Raw genomic sequence first — 23,425 nt, 5'->3', positions numbered from 1 at the left:
AACGGTCACGGATCACGGAACAACGGAAATCCGTTTTGCGGACCGCAAAAAAAAAACGGTCGTGTGCATGAGGCCTAAAGAAAAGACTATGCTATTCTGCCCACCAAAGGTGCGGATCCGTCTGGTATCTGCACAGACGGATCCGCACCTATAATGCAAACGCTTAGATCCGTTCAAAACGGATCCGTTTGCATTACCATTTTTTTTTTTTCATGATAATGCAAACGTATCCGTTTTGACTTTACATTGAAAGTCAATGGGGGACGGATCCGTTTGAAAATTGAGCCATATTGTGTCAACTTCAAACGGATCCGTCCCCATTGACTTACATTGTAAGTCTGGACGGATCCGTTTGCCTCCGCACGGCCAGGCGGACACCCGAACGCTGCAAGCTGCGTTCAGGGGTCCGCCTGCTGAGCGGAGGACAAACGGTGCCAGACTGATGCATTCTGAGCGGATCCGCGTCCACTCAGAATGCATTAGGGCTGGACGGATCCGTTCGGGGCCGCTTGTGAGAGCCTTCAAACGGAGCTCACAAGCGGAGCCCCGACGCTAGTGTGAAAGTAGCCTAAGTGTACAAGTATGCCAGAAGGGCAAATATAGTCAAAACTATATTCCCTTGAACTACATTTGACTCCTTAAAGGGGATTTTTTTTTTTTCTTACCAGATATGCTCATGAAGTTGCTTACCTAATGTATGTTTCCCTATGATTTTTTTTTAGTTTGGACTCTCCTGACCTGTTTTCACCATGTAAACTAATTCCTCTGGTTTGTTTCCATCCTGCATGTAGCACTTCCTGTTTCTTTATCTAAACCCATAATGCACTTCTCCTTCCCCTGTCACAGCTCCAGCACCACCCCTAACAACACCCAGATAGCTTATAGTTCCTCCCACCCAGATAGCTAGACACTCCCCTATCACTGCCCTAACGCCCAGCTAGTTTATAGCTCCTGCCACCCAAACAGTTACAAACACACTCCCCTATTACTACCCCAACAACGGCCAGCTAGTTTATAGCTCCTCCCACCAGCTAGTTACATAGACACTCCCCTGTCACTGCCACAACAACACCCAGCTAGCTACATGGGCACCCACTATCACTGCCTCTGTTGCTGCTTTGACACTTCCATGGACATAACATCACGGGAAGTAAAAAAGAGCTGCATGGACATGGTCACTACAGCCCAGAATAGAAGATAGGAGCAATAAAGGTAACAAAATTACAGCGACCTTTGTAAACGATTGTTTTAAAGAATATTTATGCAAACCAGAAAACTCCTTTAAAGTCAATGGATGCACTGAGGAATATGTTGTAATACTTTTTATATGCAAGTTTATACGTTTGGTGGAAAGCATAAGGCTTATATAAACAGGGACCTAACCTGTGCAAACCATGTGCCGTTTCGCATGACAAAACAGAAATTTGCAGCAAAAATCACAATCTGTGTATGTGCCTTTACTATCTTCCATTTTACAGTAAACCACTATATATTTTGTTTACTGTATAGAACAATATTTTCTGTATACTTTTTTTTACATGCAATCCTATGGGAAACATATGCTAATCTATGCCTATTCAGCGGCACATATCGGAGCATAGAAAATCCTCCTAATATATATCTTCAACAGAAGGCTCAAATGCAGTCTGAACAGTGCCTCAGCTGACTGCTATAATGCAGTGTCCAATACAAAGATGATACTACCAGTGCAAATCACTAGCAATCTCTAAACAATCTTTGACCAGAGCAAAGAAAGCTGAGAGATTTTAGGACTTAAGTCTATAAAGCTATAACTGAAGGAATGGACTCTAAAGCCAGTTTGGACAAAACCTGTAACTTTCCCGCACTTTGTTGCTATATACATTACATATATGTCATGCCCTGCTCTGACTATGTGCGGATGGCGGCCAGAATAGCAGCACGTGTTTAGTTTTTTGTTTTGTTTTGGAGTCGTGCTAGATCCGCCTCCCTTCAGGTGCAAAGGGTGGGGTCATTGGTTTAAATTTCACTCATTCCCAGTGTTCTGTGCGGGTTATAGAAATCAGTCTGGCTTTGGAAGCAAGGAAGGAAGGATTGTCTGTTCCAGCTCAGATAAGATAAGTTTGGTTTCTGTTTTGTTGTTTGCTGTCTAGGCTGTTTGTGTGTCGTCTGTCCCCTCCAGGTTCTGAGGGAGCAGGCTGCCCCTATTCCCCTTTCACCATCTCAGGGATTCTAGGGTATTTCCAGCCCAGGCACGAGGACACATTATTCCTACCTTCAAGGTCTGAATGTGGGCTTAGCAGTGTAGGGAGAGAAGTCAGGGATTCGCTAGGAGGTGACCTTTCCCCAGCTTCTCGCCTAGAAACTTGTTTGTTGGTTTATCTGTGTATCTGAGATCCCGTCCGCCGTGACAATATATCTTAAAGTGTACCTGAGTTTTCAAAAGTTTGCATAATGGCTGTGTTTGTTTGAACAATCATAACTGCGGAGGAACTGTTATATTTGGGCTTCCCCCTAATTTTTTTTCAGCCATATTATTCCGTTTTATCTGCACAGCTAGATGCATTTCACTCAGCAGCAGGGGAAGCTTCCCACCTGCCAGCACTGTACTTTTTACTGTGTTTGTTTTTATCGCTGGAGCTCACAGAACTGATACGGAGGGAGAAAAGGAGGGATAAATAACACTTACAGAAAGGCTGGAGACTACTGTGATGTTAAAGGAGTTGTCCTATCTGCACTGTTGACTAATCTTTCTCTGCCACAGCACCCTGCTTCCTGAATCTTCACGGGGCAGTTACCAATGATTTGATCGATAGTACAGGCATTGGAGTGCTTGCCTGTACGGTGCGCTCCCAATACAACTACTAGTAGTTTCTGTTATCAGGGTCGCCAGCGCAGGACTCAAACAGGGTCTTCACAACTGCTAGGTTGCTCCAAGATGCCCAGGAGCTGTTTAATTTGTTTCTATGGAGCAGCAGAGAGGTGGCCGTGATGGTAGATGGCGTGCACGTGCAAATATGTGCACTTCCGGGTTCCAGGCCACCACAGCCCAGCTCAAGGAACCTTAGACTCTGTGCAAGCGCGCTCACTGCTGCAGTACTGCAGTGGCTGAAACCTCTGACAAAGAGCAATAAACAAGGGGAAAGAAGAATTAGGAATAGGGAGAGAAGGAGGCCATATTGAAAATAACATGCATAGGGTAAGTTTATTATTATGCTAGAAGGAACAAAATGAAAGCAACTTTGCAAGATGGGACAACCCCTTTAAGAAGCAGTGTAGTAGCAGTTATTTTATCAGGCTCAGGAACTCCGCATGCTCTGACATGCCCCATTTCCTCTCAGCCGTCTTCTGAGTCTCTGTTACCAGGGACGGATCTTGCCTGACAACAGGCAGTGGACTGGAAGTGAGACCCCTAGTGGCCATGATTTTACAGCTTTTTTTCAGGTGCATGCAAGCATATGTTTTAAATGAAGTGATTTAGAAATGTGCTAGTTACGCCATTCTCTATTAAATGAAATGAAATTGTGTGACAGTACAGTGACTCATTATAAGTTACATAACACATTAAAAGAAATGCATAAGCTCTGCTTGTGTATCACCAAATCCATAAGATTCATGATGGCACAGCCTGATGATTACAGTACAAAAAAAAGAATACTGCAACTTTCTAAGTTCCTTCTTAATGACATGAGTGAGTCACAATGGTGTTTGTAGTATTTAACACAAGGGCAATTGAAAAACCTTTGAATCCATTGTCGGCAGCAATTAGAGGGTTAATCGATGCCTTAAATAAAGCAGCCCATGATAAATATTTTAGGTGCAGACACTGTACTCAGGGTTTGAAGTGTCATAAGCAATCTCTCTCAGAAATCAATATTCACACAGCACATCCTGGGGGAAAAGGGAAGCAGACATGCAGTGAAAGTTAATGTGAGTTATCAAATACATGTCTACCTTAATCCCGAGTGCTGTTTTCTTGGCTTCTGCTTTTAGTCGTGTTGCTTTTAATACAGGCTTGTTTTTCTTGTAGTCTTGCCTTCCTAAAGTAGAAATACAATGAATAATTGATGACAAAATGTATACTCGTCATTATTTTAGTATTATCGATTCTTGTTTTTTATTAATATACGCACCAACGCAAACGCCTAATAATGTTCTGCCGTAATAAACAGAGACACACAAGTATAGCAGTGTGGAGTGCTGATTTACAGCACTGCAAGGGATATGCATCAAGTTCATAAAAAGTCACCATCCGGAAATCAAATCTATAAATATCTAGCCATTCTAAAATGGATACGATAAGTGTGTACTTAAAGTGTTTGACCATTTTCTGCTAATATTTCTGAAATGGCAAACTAAAGAATGCTTAAAGCGAACCAGTCACGATGAAATGCAATCGGGATAGGGGATAGGATTGGGGATAGGAAACTGATCGGTGGGGGTCCAACCACTGGAATCTCCACTGATTGAGCGTGCGCCCTGCTGCTCCATTCATTGTGTAGGTCAGGATTCGGCAAACTTCGGTACTCCAGCTGTGGTAAAACTACGACTCCCAGCATGCACACTTGCTTAGCTGTTTTTAGAACTCCCACAGCGGAGAATGGAGCATGCTTTGAGTTGTAGTTTCACCACATCTGGAGTGCCTAAGGTTGCTGACCCCTGCTCTAGGGGACAATCAGAGATAGCCAAGAATAGTGCTTGGCCATTTCCGGTGGTCCTATAGAGAATGAATAGAGTGGCAGGAAGCATGCTTGACCAGATCGGAGGAATGGGACCCCTATTTTTGGGATCAGTGGAGGTCCCTGTGGTCGGATCCCTACCAATCAGTTATCCCCTATCCTGTGGATAGTGCATAACTTCAACTACTTTAAATCTCTGCTCTTTCTGAGCTCAAGACGCCCCATTCAGTTATCAGTGATTGGCAGCATTCTGTGTGTAATGGCGGAGTTAGGTGAGTGAATAAATATTTTCTGCTAAAATTAGGAAAAAATTGGCATCTACCTCATGGGGATTTTTTTTTGCCTTCCTTTGGATCAACTTGCAGAATAACAGGCTGAAATGGACAGATGGCTTTTTCAGCCTTACAAATGATGTTACTACAAACAATCGTTTACGGGATTGACACAAAATCAGATTTAGTGAATTAAAGCAGAGGACAGACCAGCATTTTCATGCAAGGACTATCATGTACAAGCTTGTTCACATGCGATCGCTAACTAGCTTAATCGAGGACAGTTGACTGTATTTAGACAGCAACGATTTCCATAAAACACAACAGTTTTTACATCATTCACATTGTCAAAAGAACACACAATGTACCTTTACATTACCACCATTGAATAACGACAAAACAATAATTTATTCGTTCACATAAACGGTTTTGGAACAATCGTTCAGTGGCTACATACATTTACATTGCACGATTAACAACCAACATGAATCATTAGCGTTCGATCTGTCACAATTATCTGCTCGCCTAAATACTCCATAAGTGTGTATACAGAGATAGCTATCAGTCACTGTGCACAACCCCATGTACAGCCAGGCTCAGAAAAAGCAGACTTAAAGGGATTATGCCATGATTCATGTAAAAAGTGAAAATCAGACATCAAATAGTACATGGCAATACATTTCTAACAAAGCTAGAACCAGCCGTGTACCTCACATGGATCCAGAGATCTCTCCATTCATTGCTCCAGTTGCTCTGATAGATTGATGGTTACCCATTCAGTACAGGATACAATTTAAACTGTTCATTCTCACCCACAAAGCTCTCCACAGCACATCCCTACATCTCTTCCCTCATCTCTGTCTACCATGCTACCCATGCTTTCTGTTCAGCCAATCACTCACGTCACGACCGATATCCACCGTAATCCGAACCTCTCACTCCCGTATCCAAGACTTCCATCGAGCTGCACCAGTTCTCTGAAATGCCCTGCCCCAAATAATTAGGTTAATTCACAACATCCACAGTTTTAGGCGCTCTCTCAAAATACATCTTCTTAGTTTAGCGTATCACATCGTCTGATCTAACTCCTCTCTATTCCCCGCTCCCCACACTACCCTTCAGCATCATTCTTCTGAACCTGATCCATCGTCAAATATCCACACTCAGAAGCACTACAGATTGGCTGGTGACAGGCTCCTGCATCTTTATATCTACTCCCCTATTATGTTAAGATGGCCTAACCATAGTACAAACAAGCACTTGTTACCTTTTGTGTCACCCCTATTTCCTCATAGATTGTAAGCTCTTGCGAGCTTAAGAGTTGAAACGAAAAAACGCCACAAGTAACAACGATGGCATCAACAACGATGAGCTCGAAAAATGTTTTGAGCAGTGGAAAAAGCGTTTGTACAAAAGTATTGCTTCAAATAGAGAGTACTTTGAATGAAACTGTAATTTCAAAATGTACAAATAAATAGACTCCTTTGCTTAATGAATTCCTGTTTATTTTGGGTACCCCCTCGTATGTCTGTGTGATATATAACAGAATATGACGTGACAGACATGACAAGTCACATGAACAGGCATCTCTACAGTCAACTATACATCACTTTCTTTCTTTCTCATTAAACATAACATTCTCACTATAAATAACACAAACGATTATATAGAAATGTTTACAGCCCACAAAAGTCAAATGTACACTTATATGCAAATATTTGATCGGTCTAGTGGTGCTACCAAATGTTTCCAATACATTTAGATTAACTAGAATTAGATCTCACATATGGGTGAAATATTACTTCGGCTACATTTCTGTAGACAAGTTTTCAAGATCCAGTTGGGGATAGAAAGATAAGCAACGAACTCTAGTATAAAAAGGGTAATAATTAGTCACTTAGGGAGCCGCTTACCACCGAGCCCCATCTGCTTGCAGCTCTCTGTTCCTGTACTGCGCTCCACATCTAGATGACAAATATAGGTCTTCTCACTTCTATCTCACGTCTCCCAAAATGAAACAAAATACTTTGGACGTATTTTACCATTTTTCTTCAATGTCATATAGTATTAATGCATACAATTTATAACGTGTATTATAGCTGATAAGTCTTATAGACTATTAACCTCTTAAGAACACATTGTCAAGATGCAAAAAATGCCTACAGTCACTCAGAATTGAGAAAGTTCGTTGGAAGAACGAGTGAAACGTTTTCAAGAAATCTACAGTAAGTCCAGTTGCCTTGATTTATTCTTTACAGATATACCATGACCTGGATAAATGAGAACCTTCACAGACAAAAAATGCTTTCATTTTTGTCTCCTTAAATTTCAAAATCCTTAGTTTTAATATATATTTTTTTCAATCATGTAGCTGTTTAACTCCTTCCTGAACACCCCATGTAAATTTACATTGGCGGTTTGGTATTTAAAAACAGAGCCCATAGCCGCCGGGTGCCTGCTGTTTTAAACAGCAGGAACGCGGGAATAATGTATGCGATCCAAAATAACAGCAATTTTATACATTTAACCCCATAGATGCCATGGTCAAATGTGACCACGGCATCTGGGATGTTAAAGACTGGGAGCTCGCAGATGTAGTTTGCAGCAGCCTCTGTACTCAGGAGTGGTACAGATCTGCCGCACATTAGTTCCTATGGAGAACCTGCCTGACATAGGGATGTGGACAGCACACAGTGTACTGTCCACATCTTTTAAGGCCCCATTGAAATTAATGAGAACGTTTGTACTTCACTTCAGTGGTAAATTTGGGTCAATATGTTTTACCTTTATTTAAAAAAATCAAAAATTTCCTGAAAATTTGAAAAAATTGCAATTTTCAACATTTTTATTTCTCTGCTTTTAAAGACAGATAGTGAATACCTGACAAAACAGTTATTAACATTCATCATCTGTCTACTTTATATTGGCATCATTTTATAAATGTTATTCTATTTTTTAAGACATTAGAAGGTTTAGAATTTTAGAAGCAATTTTTCAAATGATCCAAAAACAACTTTAAGGGCCAATTCAGTTCTTAAGTCACCTTGAAGGGCTTACATAATAGAAACCACTCATAAATGACCTGATTTTAGAATCTACACCCATCAAATTATTCAAAACTGATTTTAGAAGCTTTATTAACCCTTTAGGAGTTTCACATAAATTAAAAGAAAATGGAGGTGAAATCTAAAAATTTCATTTTTTTTTTCAGATTTTCCATTTGAATCATTTTTTTTCCTGTAACACAGTAAGGGTTAACAGCAAAATAATTATAATAAACATTTTTTTTTTTGAATTTTTGGTGATTTTCTTTACATTTTTAAATGTCCCTATCTATATACAGTACAGACCAAAAGTTTGGACACACCTTCTCATTCAAAGAGTTTTCTTTATTTTCATGACTATGAAAATTGTAGATTCACACTGAAGGCATCAAAACTATGAATTTAACACATGTGGAATTATATACGTAACAAACAAGTGTGAAACAACTGAAAATATGTCATATTCTAGGTTCTTCAAAGTAGCCACCTTTTGCTTTAATTACTGCTTTGCACACTCTTGGCATTCTCTTGATGAGCTTCAAGAGGTAGTCCCCTGAAATGGTTTTCACTTCACAGGTGTGCCCTGTCAGGTTTAATAAGTGGGATTTCTTGCCTTATAAATGGGGTTGGGACCATCAGTTGCGTTGAGGAGAAGTCAGGTGGATACACAGCTGATAGTCCTACTGAATAGACTGTTAGAATTGGTATTATGGCAAGAAAAAAGCAGCTAAGTAAAGAAAAACGAGGGCCATCATTACTTTAAGAAATTAAGGTCAGTCAGTCGAAAAATTGGGAAAACTTTGAAAGTAAGGGCTATTTGACCATGAAGGAGAGTGATGGGGTGCTGCCCCAGATGACCTGGCCTCCACAGTCACCGGACTTGAACCCAATCGAGATGGTTTGGGGTGAGCTGGACCGCAGAGTGAAGGCAAAAGGGCCAACAAGTGCTAAGCATCTCTGGGAACTCCTTCAAGACTGTTGGAAGACCATTTCAGGTGACTACCTCTTGAAGCTCATCAAGAGAATGCCAAGAGTGTGCAAAGCAGTAATCAAAGCAAAAGGTGGCTACTTTGAAGAACCTATAATATGACATATTTTCAGTTGTTTCACACTTGTTTGTTATGTATATAATTCCACATGTGTTAATTCATAGTTTTGATGCCTTCAGTCATGAAAATAAAGAAAACTCTTTGAATGAGAAGGTGTCCAAACTTTTGGTCTGTACTGTATATATATTTTTAAGTCCTTAAATTCTGCAGTTTTCACACTGGCCACTAGGCCTAAAATATGTGAAGACATCCTGTTCTTGGAGAGCAGCCACGTGAGCCACAGACTAGGGTTGTCACGATACCAAAATTTAGATTTGATTTCGATACCATAAAAAAGTATTGCGATACTCGATACCATGTGAAAAAAATAAAAAGCCAAAAAAGCCGTGTGCATTCCGCATTTTATGGAACGTATCCTATTTTTTGGTCGGACAAAGTGACTAAAAAATGGCGAATCTCGCAGTTTTTTTAATATTTTTTTTCCCTGTTATGGCATTCACCGCATAGGAGATTTTTTAAAAATATTTTAATAGTTTGGACTTTTCGGACATGGCAATATGTAATATGTTTATTTATTTATTGTTTATATATTTTATATGTAAAATTGGGAAAGGAGGTTATTTATACTTAATAACTATTTCCCCCCTTAGAGGCTAGAACCTGGGATCTTTTAATCCCTTGTCCTGTTCACCCTAATAGAGCTCTATTAAGCTGAATAGGACTTTACACTTCAGTAGCGTCCTGGCTGCCATGGTAACCGATTGGAGCCCTGCGATTACATTGCTGGTTCTCCGATCACAACTGCCACTGCACCACCGATGAAGAGGAGGGGAGGGGACCCTGTGGCCACTGCCACCAATGATTGTAATACCGGGGGGGTGGGGGGAGGGCGCACTGCGCCACTAATGTTTTTAATACTGGGGCGGCGCACTGTGCCACTAATGAAGACAACTACTGCAACATTTAATACAGATACAGGAGGCGGGTGCAGCGGCAGAATCACATAGCCGGCACCCGACCTCTATGACAGGGAGCTGTGATCAGTGGCAGTTAACCCCTCAGGTGCGGCCAGTTATCTTCATTGGTGGCGTAGTGGCCACAGCCCCTCCCCTCCTCCGGCCCTCTCTTCCCTCATTGGTGGCAGTGGCAGAAGCGGCACAGGGAGGAGGGAGAGACCGCTTCCTTCTCCCCTGTGCTGCTGAGGGAACATGGCATGTGCTGAGGGCAGCGCGTGCCATGTTCTGTTATATTAGGCTGTGCAGTAGTGCAGCTTAGTATCGGTAAAAGGCAAATTGGTACAATAGTATCGAATGGGTATCGATAATTCAATACCAGGTGCAACCCTACCACAGACACAAGAAAATGGAGGGTACACCACTGACTTCTATGGGAGAGTTTTCTAGGCATGCTCTGTGACCTGTACAGAAGTCAGGAGGGAGTAGATAAACTATGCTATCACCTATTGTGAATGGTGGATCCTGTGTTGTATATACATGGGTGATATCTGTCATTGTAATCCTTCCTGTGATGATAATGTGATGGCTACTGAAAAGATATCTTTACAGAAGAGGATGGCTTAACATATTATTACTATTTTATTTTTAAGTATAGATACTGACATGGAAAATGAAGAAAAAGATCACCAAAAAGTAAAAAAAAAAATGCAATGTAAAAACAAGATTTAAACAATAAGTCATTTTCTGATGACACATTCCCTTTAAGGAAATAATAGCATTTTGGGTTCTATTCAAAAACATTTGAAATCAGGCAATGGCATGTATATACCATATTTATGTGTTTGTGTATGCGTAGCAAAAACCATACACTGCACACACGTGTTTTCAGTTGATTATTTTAGTATTATACCTATGGAAAAGTCATTTAGACTTTGTACTGTAATTCTCATCTGATGAGCTTTTGAACAGATACTTTTTATTTTTATTTTTTTCATTTTGAATACAAATTGAGATGATTTTACTGCAGTTTGTGAGAATATTCTCTTCTTAAGTCTGTATAATAGGTGCAAACACTAATCAGGGTGAGATGAGTGCTTTTCTTGTGGGGTATTAATAATAACTCCTGGAACGGTTAACCCACAAGAGACAATTCAACATCAAGAACTCGCAATCTCGTTTAAAAAGCTAAAGACTGGATCTTCAAAAGCACCTTGGTTTAATTAACATTTTTTCCAGACATAAAAAGTCTGAACATGGTAAATTAATTGGAAAGATAGCATATTGCTCTAATGTAGCAAACTTCAGGTACCTTCGGCATGTACAGGAACAGGGCAGCAAAATCTCTAAGTTCATAAATATTCACACAGACTGTTCTGCTAACTAAGCCTTTTATTATAGAAAATTCATGATACGAGTCCATACACTAACAGCATCTCTTCCAATGAAAGCCTTCAGAACGGGACCTGGTGTGGATGTGAATTTACAGGGGGAAAAAATTTACAATACATTTCAAGCAGTAACACAATAATTAAAAATAAGTGATTGGCAGTGATGCTGATGACTGGTGATCAACGCCTTTAATGGTTTATCTGCTCATTTGGGATCCTTCTTGTGGCCAAGTGTTTCATTTGAATTGTTAATCTCCATTTCAAAAAATGTGTTGGAAATGGTCACACCACTGTCCTCATTATATCAGCAGTAGGGCTGGGGGATTATGACCAAAATCAAAATTGTGATAAATTCAACCACTGTGACTCATTTTAATTCGATTATGATTAATGAACAATTATTTTTTTAAAAATTGCCTTTATACTTCACTGTCAATAGTTAGAACTGTGGGAGGAGATGGCCGCAGTTGAAACTGTGGGGGGAGGCGGAGTAGGTGCAGTAGGGGGCGGCGGACGCAGTTGGTGCAGTAGGGGGAGGCGGACGCAGTTGGTGCAGTAGGGGGAGGCGGACGCAGTTGGTGCAGTAGGGGGAGGCGGACGCAGTTGGTGCAGTAGGGGGAGGCGGACGCAGTTGGTGCAGTAGGGGGAGGCGGAGGTGGATGCAGTTGGTGCTGGGGGAGGCGGACACGGTTGATGCGGTGGGAGAAGGCAGCTGCAGTTTGAACGGTGGGTGAAAGCGGGCACAGTTTTGATGCAGTAGGGAGAGGCGGACACAGTTGGTGCAGTGGGGGAAGGCGGACACAGTTGGTGCAGTGGGAGGAGGCAGCTGCAGTTGGAGCAGTGGGGTTAAGCGGTTGCAGTTAATGTGAGTGGAGGAGCCTGAGAAAAACATCTAAAGAGAAAGGAAAGGAGACTCAGTAGAACAGTGCCACCTGTAAATAGAATAATGAAAATTATTGACATGGGCAAGATTATGTTGATCAGGCCATTTTTTGTGGGTTGGATGAGGGTCCAATAATTTCCATGGGCCCGCAAAAGATGCGGAGAGCACACTTTGTGCTGTCCATAACCGTTCATCTGTTCCGCAGCCCCACAAATAATAATAATAATAAAAAAAAAGATACAACATATCCCACTCTTGTCTGTTTTGCATTGCAGACAAGAATAGGACATTTCTAAAAGAGTTTTAAAAAATGGTGGCATGCACATGGCTGGGAATCCATGTTTTGTGGATCCGCAGACCACAAAACAGATATGGTCGTGTACATGAGGTCTTAATCAGACTTAATTTTGGTTTCAGTTTTTTATTTTTTATCAATTAACTTATCTGATGTTTCACTGAAACAGTGCTGATAGGTGCTAGTGCAACAATAATTACTTCTTGTACGTTAAGCAGCGTTCCCTTCTCCACAGACTGCGGCTAGCATACCTATGATACATGAAGTCAGTATTCAAAAAGCATGAATCAGAAGAGAGAAACACAATGCTTAGGATACTGTAAACATCTTAGATCAGGTTGGTTGTGATGGCGTCCAGTGCTCCGCAACATTAAAGTGGGACATCTATTGTCCTAACTGTCCTGTGCATGATATTCTAAATTACGGTTTTGGTCCAAGATGCTAGTAAATTCATTTTATGTGATGATAAGCAATGTGGACCAGTGGAAAAAAAACACAATTCCGCCGCAGTTTTACGAGTTTTATTTTTACAGCGTTCAATATGCAGTAAAACTGACTTGTGCTCTTAATTCTCCACGGCACTACCACAGATGTATAGTTTTTCTTGCGTTTTAATAATATTGAAAAAATAAAAAATAAATAACTCAAAGCCGTAATCTGACCTCCATAACTTTTTTTTATAGTTATGTCTACGGAGATGTGTGAGGGCTCATTTTTTGCGGGACGATCTGTAGTTTTTGCTAATATTATTTTGGGGTGTGTGTAATTCTTCGATCACTTGTTATAAAAAAAAAATTGTGAAGTAAAGTGATGCAAAAATGTTGAATTGTCCATTTTTATAAAAAAAATTCCGTTACGCCATTCACCGTATAAGTTTTTTATATTTTAAAAGTATGGGCGTTTTCACATGTGACGATGCCCATGGTGTTATTTATTTCTTTTTAATGTTCATTTATTTTTATTTTGGGGAAAGGGGGGTGATTTGAATTATGTTTTTTTTTTTTTATTAATTTATAATAATAATAATAATAAATCGTGGATCTCTGCCAGGGGAAAGCATTCCTGACCCAGAAGCACACGCTTCCGGGTTTTAGCACTCTCAGATGCCGTGGTCACATTTGTATCAAACAGCAGGCACTCAGTGGCTATGGCACTCGCTCTGCTCCAGATCAGGCGCTATCTTTAAAGACCGAACATATGCCGTACATGTACGGCGGATGTCAGGAAGGGGTTAATAGATTCAGGCTTCATGCACACAAATGGATGCATTTTGGCGTGCAATGTAAATGTCATGACCCACAATGCAAGTCAATGGGGACGAATCTGTTTAACTCTGACACTATCTGACACAGTAGAAAACTGATCCGTCCCCCACTGACTTTCAATGGAATTCATGACGGATCCGTCTTGGGTATGTTAAAGATAATACAACCGGATCCATTCATAACGGATGCAGATGGTTGTATTATCAGTAATGGAAGAGTTTTTGCTGAGCCCTGCCAGATCCAGCAAAAACGCTTGCGTGAAAGTAGACTTAGGACTTCCTAGTGTCTGCTCCAGAGCTCAGCTGGTGGTGGAGTTTTCTAAATATGCTCTGCGACCTGTGTAGAGATCATTGTGCAGGGAGGGAGGGCAGATTAGTTATGACCATCACCTATTAGGAATGGATAGATCCAATGTTATTTTTATATAGGTGTTATATCCAGTGGTCTATCTACTGTAGTTATGGTCCGTGGTAGCGGAATCCATAAAGGAATTCTTAGATAACCCGAACCTTGTATGCAGAAACACAAGTTCGCTAATCCATAGTTATATCTCATTGTAATTTTGCCTGTAACGATGAAACAACTGCTCAAAAGTAATTATCACAGAAAAGGAATTGTCAGTATATTATTATGCTTAGTGGCTATTGAAAAACAGCAGGATTTTAAGACTTATCTTTTTTTAAATATAAATAGTGACATGAAGAAATATCTAAAAATTGTTATAGTATAACAGTTGTTTTGGTTTATTTTTAATATTGTGTAGGGACAAGGATGTTAAACATTTTTGTAATGTACTTTAAAAGGGAAATACGTTTTTTCTACTAGAAAACACGGTGTGAAGAGTCTTCTAACAGTTGCTAAAGAGAATCTGTCTTCACTTCAGTCTGCAGAAGACGTCTGTGTGTAACATACAGAGAATTCCAGCCGCCGCTTGTCACACGTCAGTCCTTTAGGCTCCATTCACACGTCTGCATCCGTTCCGCAATTTTACGGAACAGGTGCGGACCCATCCATTTTCTATGGGGACGGAATGGATGGGGACAGCACACAGTGTGCTGTCAGCATCCGCATTTGCGGAGCGCGGCCCCGATCTTCAGCTCCGCAGCTCCGCAAAAGATAGAACATGTCCTATTCTTGTCCGCAGCTTGCGGACAAGAATAGGCATTTCTATAGGGGTGCCGGGCGGGTGTGTTGCGGATCTGCAATTTGCGGGTCCGCAACACACCACGGACGTGTGTATGGAACCTTACTATGGACATGTGGCCTAACTATCACTTTCCATCCCCCTGCCTATCTGACTTGTTACACACAGGCGTCTTAAGTGCTCAGTAGTTACTGAAGACTGAAGACAGACTCTCCTTAGTAACGCTTGAAGTTACAGCTTTCAAGGAAGACTCTAAACGGAAACGACAGCCACACTTTAAAAGGAACTCAATCTATTTATATTTTTATTATTAATTAAAAACAGATAGCAACACATACTCAATAATTTTTAAATAGCTTTTAATCTTTTGATTTTTTACTTTTATTTTGCCTGAGCTGCTGTTAACAGCATTCAGAGATGTGCTTTACAGCAGCCACAGGTACAAAGGACAGGAGATGAGTGATTCACTTCTATTGGAGAGTTTTTTTTAGTCAAGCTATATGACCAGTGCAGAGATCATTGTGCAGGGAGGGGCAGTACATAAGCTGTGACCATCATCTGTTGTGAATCCTGTTATCTGTTTATACGTGTTATCGGTCATTATAATCCTGTCTGTGATGATAATAAGATGACTGCTGAAACGTCATCTCTACAGGACATGAACTATCTGCCTATTATTAGTTAGTGGGCAGTCTAAAAAAATGAAGGAATTTAGGATTTTTTTGAAACATAGTGATATAGAACTCTTAAAATGTTTTATATAAAACCTCGATTTAAACATTAGTTGATTTTCTGTTGACACATTTCCCTAACTTCTAAGGCACATAACTAAGAAACTTCCTTTCGAACCATTTTACTATAGCACATTCCCCACAGTTTTTACAATTCACTATTCTACTCCCACAAAGCATCACTGTAATCATCCAGGGATTAAGCCTTTCAAGTAACATACGGTAAAATCCCATGCAACATCATCAAGAGATAAATGTATTTTTGTTGCCACACAGTCGTCTGTAACCTCTGCTTATTTAGACAAAATAACGGGCGTCTAATGGCTTCTAGCTAGGAGCCTTCGAATTTATCAGTCTCCACCAGAGGCTCACTGCCTCCTCGCCATTTCTTCACATTGCTGTCCAGATCTCATTATCATGTGAATATCTAGTTATTGTTTTATGAATGTTCATATTTCAAAGCTTTCCTCTATGCTTTTCCTCAGCAGACTTTACAATATCCAACCTCATTATCATCATGTGGCAGGGCTGCTTTCCGCCTGCATTTTCTGCTTTAAAAATTAATGCATTGCTATTTTCTGAATACTGCTTAAGCTTCTTATGAGCACATTATGCTATCAAACAGACGCATGCAGAAAGGCTTCCTAAACTGTTGTTCTTTCAATGAAAATACAGCTGGTTCCGCATGAAAGACATGTCTTTTCACCTGCAAATGGGTTAGCTGCTATATTTATTTTTCCCCTTTCTGCTGGTAAATCTTTAATTTCCTTAAACTTTAAATGAAATGTGTGCAATCATAATTCTATGTGAAGAGCGTACGGATGAGTTTGTGCAGATGTTTTTGGAAAGGAAAAAAAGGCTTCTGCATCCACAACAGTAACCCAAAAATGGATCTGTGTACAGTTGGGTGACAACGCCTATGGGTACTAAAATGGTTGGCATTAAACGGGATTTCCAGGAGTGGATTACTGATGACCTGTCCTCATGGTTAGTTATTAGAGATGAGCGAATCGAATACGACAAAGTTGAATTTAATCTGAATTTCGGGATAAATTCGATTTGCGGCGAAGCCGAATTTCCTCATGCTTTGTGGTAGCAAATCATTCTAACCTGAAATAGTGTAAAAAATATGATACTTACCGCCTCCATTTGCTCACGACGAGCCAGCCGCCATCTTGATTGAAGATCTTGGCCGAAATCCCATGCGTGGTGACGTATGTGACGTCACCACGCCGGCCGGCGTGACGACATCATCTGGGGCCGCGCAAGATTTCGTGCAAGATCTTCAAGCAAGATGGCAGGCGCCGGTCTGGCCTGTCACGAGCAAATGGAAGCGGTAAGTATGATTTTATTTTTTTTTATGTTAATTTTACACTGTATTATTACTCTCAGATACCGTGATCATGTATGAACGCGGCACATTGAAAATGATTTGCCATGAGATTTTCCAGAGTGCAGTGTCTTCATGGGTGTCCCTTATAAAGGTCTGGTTTCATACCCCCCTGCAACCTGGCTCCCCCTTCTGGTGGAGACAAAGTTAGACACTGAGGCTGAGTTCAGGCAGACGTGTAGGTGGCAGCACACACAAATGCTGGAGCACACATTATAGAACTATGGCCCGTAACTCTTGAAGGGCTTTCTAGCTTGGAGGATTGAGGTCTTTCTCCTTTTGGAGAGGGCTGGCACATGTAACCTGACCCAATAATACATGTCATCAAACATCCACTCTACTGGATTGTTATCTCTTTGGATAACGTACATTGTGCTTGTGCTGCAGTTATTGCCATGCAGCCAAGAACCACACGATAAAAACATACATATTTTTGAGGCAATTACAGGTAAGGACTCATTCAGATGGCCATATGCTGTCCACAAAAATGCGGATAAAGTTTTTTTTGCAAATAGTTCAGCCTGTCCGCAAAAAGACTAATTGCAGTCTGCATTTTAGCGGACCCATAGACTTCAATGGGGCCACATCCTGATTTTCACTGACCAGTATAAAACATGTTTTATTTGTTTTGCAGAGCCATAGAACGAAGAAAAGGGACCCATAGAATTCAAGGGGTCTGCATCTAATCCGCAAAAAAAGCAGATCCGCATTTCTGCGGACAGAATACGTGAATGAGCCCTAAACCACGCGGTTTTATGGGCTTCACCTGTACTCTCAGGGAAACCGCAGCAAGTCATGGTAAAACCATGTGTGATTTTAACAAACACCACAGCACAGTTGAAATGTGTGAATGTACTTTTATACTTGTATCTTGTTTTAGGTAGATGTTTTACTATAAAAAATATGATGATTACAATGTGTTATCATAAGATATTTGTTCAGCTAAAATAATAATACATTGTAATGATAATGATATTTTAGTCCCCGGATTGGAAAACATTGATAAATATGGGTAGCTACATTATGTACAGTGACGTACTACTGTAATCTGCTACTGTACTAATGATAGTACAATCACAAATTATATTCATATAAATTATATTATTAATATAAATTATTAGCCTAAAATCACCAGAAACTGTATGAATCTCTTATAAGCATAAAATCAGAATTCTTAAATTACAGTGGGATGTGTAGAATTGCACATTGCATAGCATTAACCCCCCGTTGTTGCACTATCGTTACCAGGCATTTTTGATTGTTGCATTCCAGAAGCTATTTTTATTAATTTTTTTTCGTCGATGTAGCCGTATGAGGGCTTGTTGTTTGTGGGACAAGTTGTAGTTTTTTATTGGCACCATTTGGGATACATATAATCAATGATTAACTTTTATTAACTCTTTCTGGGGAGGAATGGAAAAAAACATCAATACCACCTACTTTTTTTGTTATACAAGAATAAAGAGCAGTAATATTTGCTCCTCATAAGGTTAGGATCAGGCAAACTGCTGAACTTAAAGAGGACCTTACACCATAATAAAACCTCTAAACTGACTATACAGACGTGTAGAGCGGCGCCCAGGGATCTCCCTGCACTTACTGTTATCCCCGGGCGCCGCTCCGTTCTCCCGTTATAGCCTTCGGTATCTTCATAGTTAGGCTCCACCCAGGGGAACCTGCCGGCGTCTCATTCTCCCATGCTGTAGCGCTGGCCAATCGCAGCGCTCAGCTCATAGCCTGAGAGGTTTTTTTTTTCTCTCCGGCTATGAGCTGAGCGCTGCGATTGGCCAGCGCTACAGCATGGAAGAATGAGACGCCGGCAGGTTCCCCTGGGTGGAGCCTAACTATGAAGATACCGGAGGCTATAACCGGAGAACGGAGCGGCGCCCGGGGATAACAGTAAGTGCAGGGGGATCCCTGCGCGCCGCTCTACGCGTCTGTATAGTCAGTTTAGAGGTTTTATTATGGTGAAAGGTCCTCTTTAACATGGATGGAAATTAAGTTTTTTAACAGGTACTATTACACACACACACACAACATACAAAATTCATGAAATCATGCGTTTCCATTAATTGGAAAATGAAGAAAAAAAAACACATGTAATGAATGTACAACAGCTTCAGTTTGACAATCTTATAGTAATTAATGTGAAACAGTAATATTGTGGTCTGGAAAACACTAAACTAGTAACCACAATTTGATGAGATTTTTCATACTTGACAGATTAGCGTCTTGTTAGATTATACGAATCAAGTGCATTTAGGAGGTTTTAACGGCGATCTGAAAAGCACGCGATTCTTAGCACAACTATCGAAAGAAAGTCATCAATTGTTGAAGTGTAGAGTCTAATACAATGTTATGGATTTAAAGGGAATTTTTATGCTATCTAATATGAGGGCAGCATAAAGAAGTGACAGAGACCCCAATGAAAATGTTGTGTAGTCTTATTCTGATTGACCCCATCATTTTCTTAAAATCAGTACTAGGCAGCTTCAGCGCGAGCCCAGCACAGAGCCTGCACTGGAACTGCTCACTACAGAGCATGACCTCCTGTTTTTTTTTTTTTTCTTCTTCCAAGGTCTGTTTGCAACTTCTGATACTTTTTACATAATATGCAATTAGGCCTTTGGTGCAATTAGGGCATAACCGTTGCTCTTGTTGCACCCAAGCTCTGCTTCTTTCTATTGTCAGCCTCTTCCAAGCAGGTGGCAGGGGAGAGCAATGCGAAGCTGCATCTAATAGAATACACTGGAGATTCTGTACACAGCACACACAGATATTATGGAGAGACAGTGTGAGTCAGGGTTGCAGTTAATCATTGTATGGGCTTGCCTACTATATGTCACGACAGGTAGGTAAGTAAGAAAACAACCAAACACGGGAAAACAAACTCAACAAACGACTAGGCCCAAAAGCTAGGGAGAAAGGGTCACCTCCTAGCGATCCCTAAAAGCTTTCCCTAAGCTGCTGTGCCCATGTGCATACCCTTAGGGTGGATATGCACATGTCTTCGTGCCTAAACCTGAACTCCCTGGGCAAACCCTAAGCAGCAGGGAAAAGGGAAGAGGCAACCTGCTTCTTCAAACCAGAAAGAAGCAAGCGTCTCCCTAGAGGCCTAGTTAAAACACACAAAGGGAAATGAAGGAGAGGACTTATCTTGAGCAGAGCTGGCGCAGACGATCCACCACAAATCAAGAGCTCCCAGGAAAAGAACTATAACCCGCACAGGCCACTGGGGGAAGGAGGGATAAGTAGCCTCACTAACAATGAAACCCAGTACACCTGAGGGAAGGTGGATCCAGCTCAAATCCAAATCAAAACAAACCAAGAAGTCAGACATGTGCAGCCAGTCTGACAGATCTCCGCACATTCACAGGGCAAGGCGTGACAGTACCCCCCCCCCCCCTTCTATGGGTGATCTCCGGACACCCCGGACCAATTTTATCCGGGTGTGCCCTGTGAAAAGCCTTCACCAGGTGCCTAGCACTGACATCAGCAGCCGGAACCCACATTCTTTCCTCGGGACCGTATCCCTTCCAGTGCACCAGGTACTGGAGGGAACCCCGAAGAACACGTGAGTCGAGAATCTTAGAGATTTCAAACTCCAAAATTGCCATCCACCAGGACAGGGGGAGGTGGCAATGGAGATGGTTCCACATATTTCTTTAGTAAAGACCTGTGAAACACATTATGGATCTTCGAGCTCTGCGGAAGATCCAGACGAAAAGCCACCAGGTTGACAATCGCAGAGATTTTGTAAGGGCCAATAAATCTTGGACCCAATTTCCAAGATGGTACCTTCAGCTTAATGTTTCTAGTGGGCAACCACACCAAATCACCCACACACAGGTCCGGACCAGTCATACGTCTCCTGTCAGCCATCCGTTTATATCTTTCACCCATCTTTTCCAAATTAACTTGGATCTTCCGCCAGATAGATGACAAGGCGGAAGAGAATCTCTCCTCTTCTGGCATCCCAGAAGATCCAGTCCCAGAAAAAGTACCAAACTGTGGGTGAAAACCATATGCGCCAACAAATGGCGACTTATCAGTGGACTCCTGTCTACGGTTATTCAAGGCAAATTCGGCTAGAGACAAGAACGAGGACCAGTCATCCTGATTCTCGGGAACAAAACACCTCAAATAGGTCTCCAGGTTTTGGTTAGTGCGCTCTGTCTGACCATTCGACTGGGGATGAAAAGCCGAATAAATAAAGACACAAGGATATTGTCATGCATTACGCGAGGCAGGGACGTAATATTACCACTTTACAAAGCGCTGGTGCGGCCTCATCTGGAATATGCAGTTCAGTTCTGGGCACCAGTCAATAGAAAGGACGCTCTGCAGCTGGAAAAAGTACAAAGGAGAGCGACTAAACTGATAAGGGACATGGAGGGTCTTAGTTATGAAGAAAGATAAAAAGAATTGAATTTATTTAGTCTTGAGAAGAGACGTCTAAGGGGAGACATGATTAACCTGTACAAATATATAAATGGGCCATACAAAAAATACGGTGAAAAACTGTTCCATGTAAAATGCCCTCGGAAGACAAGAGGGCACTGCCTCCGACTGGAGAAGAAAAAGTTCAGTCTCCAGAAGCGTCAAAGCTTCTTTAGGGTCCATTCACAAGTCCGCAACTTGGGTCCGGTTCAGTTCCGCAATTTTCCGGAACGGGTGGGGACCCATTCATTTTCAATGGGGCCGGAACGAATGCGGACAGCATACTATGTGCTGTCCGCTTTCGCATTTCCGCATCCGCAGTTCTGGATCCGCAATTCCGTTCCCGAAAAAAATAGAACATGTCCTATTCTTGTCCGCAATTGCGGACAAGAAAAGGCATTTTCGATCATAGTGCCGGCGATATGCGGAACGCACAAAACACCTACGGAAGTCTGAATGGACCTTGACTGTAAGAACTGTGAATTCGTGGAATAGACTTCCTCAGGACGTGGTCACAGCAGGAACAGTGGACAGTTTTGAAAAGGGTTTAGATGAATTCTTAAAAGTAAACAACATTAATGCTTATGAAAATGTGTAGAAACCTAGGTCTCACTTCCTTCTGGGATTCGCGTCCCCACCTATCCCTTGGTTGAACTTGATGGACTTATGTCTTTTTTCAGTAATAACTTTAGAAAATAACTTTCACCCTTGACACACAAAGGTGCTTAATGCTTCAATGTAACATATTACATTTTTACTGCTACATATCTGGCTTCTGGATAATCGGTTATACTTAGGCTACTTTCACACCTGCGTTCAGGTGTCCGCTCGTGAGCTCCGTTTGAAGGGGCTCACAAGCGGTCCCGAACGCATCCGTCCAGCCCTAATGCATTCTCAGTGGAGGCGGATCCACTGAGAATGCATCCGTCTGGCGGCGTTCAGCCTCCGCTCCGCTCAGTGAGCGGACACCTGAACGCTGCTTGCAGCGTTCGTGTGTCCGCCTGGCCGTGCGGAGGCGAGCGGATCCATCCAGACATACAATGGAAGTCAATGGGGACGGATCCGCTTGAAGATGACACCATATGGCTCAATCTTCAAGCGGATCCGTCCCCCATTGACTTTCAATGTAAAGTCTGAACGGATCCGCTCAGGCTACTTTCACACTTAGAAATTTTTCTAAGTTATAAAGCAGACGGATCCGTTCTGAACGGATGCAAACGTCTGCATTATAGGAGCGGATCCGTCTGTGCTCTGAACGCTAGTGTGAAAGTAGCCTTAAAGGGAACCTGTCACCTCTACTATGCTACCCTCACTGAGCGTTTCTAAGTGTTCATTGTGTTACCCTAAACATATAAATTACACTTTTAATTTCATTTGCAGACGAATTCAATAAGTATTATGCATTTTTGTACTTCCCGCCTTTTATACAAATTAACATAAAAGAGTCATATCTTACTTGTGTGACCAGAGAAGAGTCATATTTTCAAGCTCTGACTCATCTCAGGTTAATTTGCATATGTATCAAATCATTTTTTTTTTACACAATAAAAGCACACAGAGCTATGGGGACTGGGTATTGCGGATGTGCTAGTGGCCATCTAGCAACCCATGTCCTCGGCTCTATACCCAAAATCCAGGTGACAGGTTCCCTTTAAAGAGTAACTAAACCTTTATCTAAACTTTTAATATGTTCTCCCTATGTCATGGTCCCTCCCATGACAAAGGTGAGAAGATCTGAGAGACTGGCGGCACTTGAGGGTATCCGACAGTCTCTCTGTTTTCTCCTTGCAGTGTTGTTGTTTGGTAATGACCACACCTCTTGTCAGGTGCAGCTTGTGGTCATTACTGAGGCTCTATTTAGTTCTGACCCACACTGCTGACCATGCGGTTGATATTTCCTACTGGAGTTT

The 23,425-nt window shown here is 41.5% G+C and overlaps 1 protein-coding gene across 2 annotated transcripts in view; it reads right to left on the bottom strand.

Annotated features, from left to right (window-relative positions):
* TRIQK (triple QxxK/R motif containing) overlaps positions 1-23,425 on the bottom strand; it is a 169,653-nt gene that overhangs the window by 47,791 nt on the left and 98,437 nt on the right. For both annotated transcript variants that reach the window (XM_040433164.1, XM_040433165.1), the window contains one exon: positions 3,934-4,019. In XM_040433164.1, the coding sequence (XP_040289098.1) occupies positions 3,934-4,019 (86 nt within the window). The remainder of the gene's footprint in view (positions 1-3,933; positions 4,020-23,425) is intronic.

This window comes from Bufo bufo, chromosome 5 (assembly GCF_905171765.1).
Source record: "Bufo bufo chromosome 5, aBufBuf1.1, whole genome shotgun sequence".
NCBI classification, from domain to species: domain Eukaryota; kingdom Metazoa; phylum Chordata; class Amphibia; order Anura; family Bufonidae; genus Bufo; species Bufo bufo.
Note: the sequence above shows the minus strand (reverse complement) of the source record. Positions and strands in the feature narration are given on the sequence as shown.